This window comes from Chaetura pelagica, unplaced genomic scaffold (genome assembly GCF_000747805.2).
Source record: "Chaetura pelagica isolate M959 unplaced genomic scaffold, ChaPel_1.0 scaffold20, whole genome shotgun sequence".
Lineage (NCBI taxonomy): Eukaryota > Metazoa > Chordata > Aves > Apodiformes > Apodidae > Chaetura > Chaetura pelagica.
Genome location: NW_009951958.1, coordinates 1,588,087 through 1,589,535, shown reverse-complemented (window position 1 = coordinate 1,589,535; position 1,449 = coordinate 1,588,087). Strand labels below are relative to the sequence as shown.

Below are 1,449 nucleotides of genomic sequence, written 5' to 3'. Positions count from 1 at the left end.
CTGTGCCAGGAACAGGTGCACTCTGGTAGTGTTGGGACATATGAAGGCTGCTTGGGGCAGCTGGTTCTGGTACTTCAGCACCTGGTAGATACATGCTGATCATGTCCCGAAGGTCCCCAGCTTGGCAAGGAGCCCTTGAATGAGACGAGGAAGTGACTACGGGGGGACTGGAGCTGGATTCCGTCTTGACCACCGAGCCCATGGAGCCCAGGGCCATGCCCGGGGTCCCTTGCTGGGAGTAAGACATGCTGTAGGTAGGCGATCCGTTCATGTAAGTCTGCGAGCTGGTCATGGAGTTGTACTGCAGGGCGCTCACGTCGTAGCGGTGCATGGGCTGCATCTGCGCCGCGTTGTGCGCGTTCAGACCCGGGTGCTGCGGGTAGCCGAGCTGCTCTTGCATCATCCCATAGCCTCCGTTGGTCCAGCCGTTCATGTGCGCGTAACTGTCCATCCTCTGGTTCACCCCAGCTCCCAAGGTGGCCCCAACCCCTACCCCAGTCGTCATGGTATTGGTGCCCGGTGCCAGCAAGCCCCCCGGCAACGTGTACTTATCCTTCTTCATGAGGGTCTTGGTTTTCCTCCGGGGTCGGTATTTATAATCCGGGTGCTCCTTCATGTGCAGAGCTCTGAGCCGCTTGGCTTCGTCAATGAAGGGTCTCTTTTCCGCCTCGGATAAAAGTTTCCACTCCGCCCCGAGCCGCTTGCTGATCTCGGAGTTGTGCATCTTCGGGTTCTCCTGGGCCATTTTCCGCCGCTGGCCGCGGGACCACACCATGAACGCGTTCATCGGGCGCTTGACCCGGTCCGGGCTGTTCTTCTGGTTGTTGGCGGCCGAGTTGGAGTTGCCTGTGCCTCCCCCCGAAGTTTGCTGGGGGGCGGGAGGTTTCAGCTCGGTTTCCATCATGTTGTACATTCAAACTACTTTTGCCTGGAACCAGCCTGGGCGGGCGCACCCCCGGGGAAGACCCAAGCCGGGTTTTTTTTTTTTTTTTTTTTTTTCCTAGGGAGGGGTAGGAAAGGGGGGAGGGGGACTCCCCAAAACCACACTTGGATCAAGATCAGGATCTTCCTCTTCCCTGATGGATTAATAATGCTAATAACAGCTATTATTACCACCGGAGCCTCGATTTTCAAAAACTTCTTCCTCCTTTTCCCCTTTTCTCTGCCTGCCTCTCTCTCTCTCTCTCTCTCTCTCCACCTCAGTCTTAAAGAGCCAGCAAACTACTTTACCCCCTTTTGCAAACACACACACTCTCTCTCTCTGCCTTGACAACTCCTGATACTTTTTTGAACAAGTTAATAGACAACCATCCATGTGATGGGGGCTTGTCAGGGAATAAATGTGTTCGCCCCGGCCAATCAGCGCGCGGCGGCTCCGCCACTGAGGACAAGTCTCTACCCCTGGTTTTGCATGAAACGGGGCGGGGGCTCCGAACCGCCGGGACGGCT

At 56.4% G+C, this 1,449-nt stretch overlaps 1 protein-coding gene across 1 annotated transcript in view; it reads right to left on the bottom strand.

Moving 5' to 3' along the window:
* The window catches only part of SOX2 (SRY (sex determining region Y)-box 2), a 2,188-nt gene extending 1,026 nt beyond the window's left edge, over nucleotides 1-1,162 (bottom strand). Inside the window, exon 1 of the mRNA XM_010000056.1 lies at nucleotides 7-1,162. Coding sequence (XP_009998358.1) covers nucleotides 7-913 — 907 coding nt within the window. The 5' untranslated portion in view covers nucleotides 914-1,162. The remainder of the gene's footprint in view (nucleotides 1-6) is intronic.
* Between the last annotated feature and the right edge of the window lie 287 nt (nucleotides 1,163-1,449).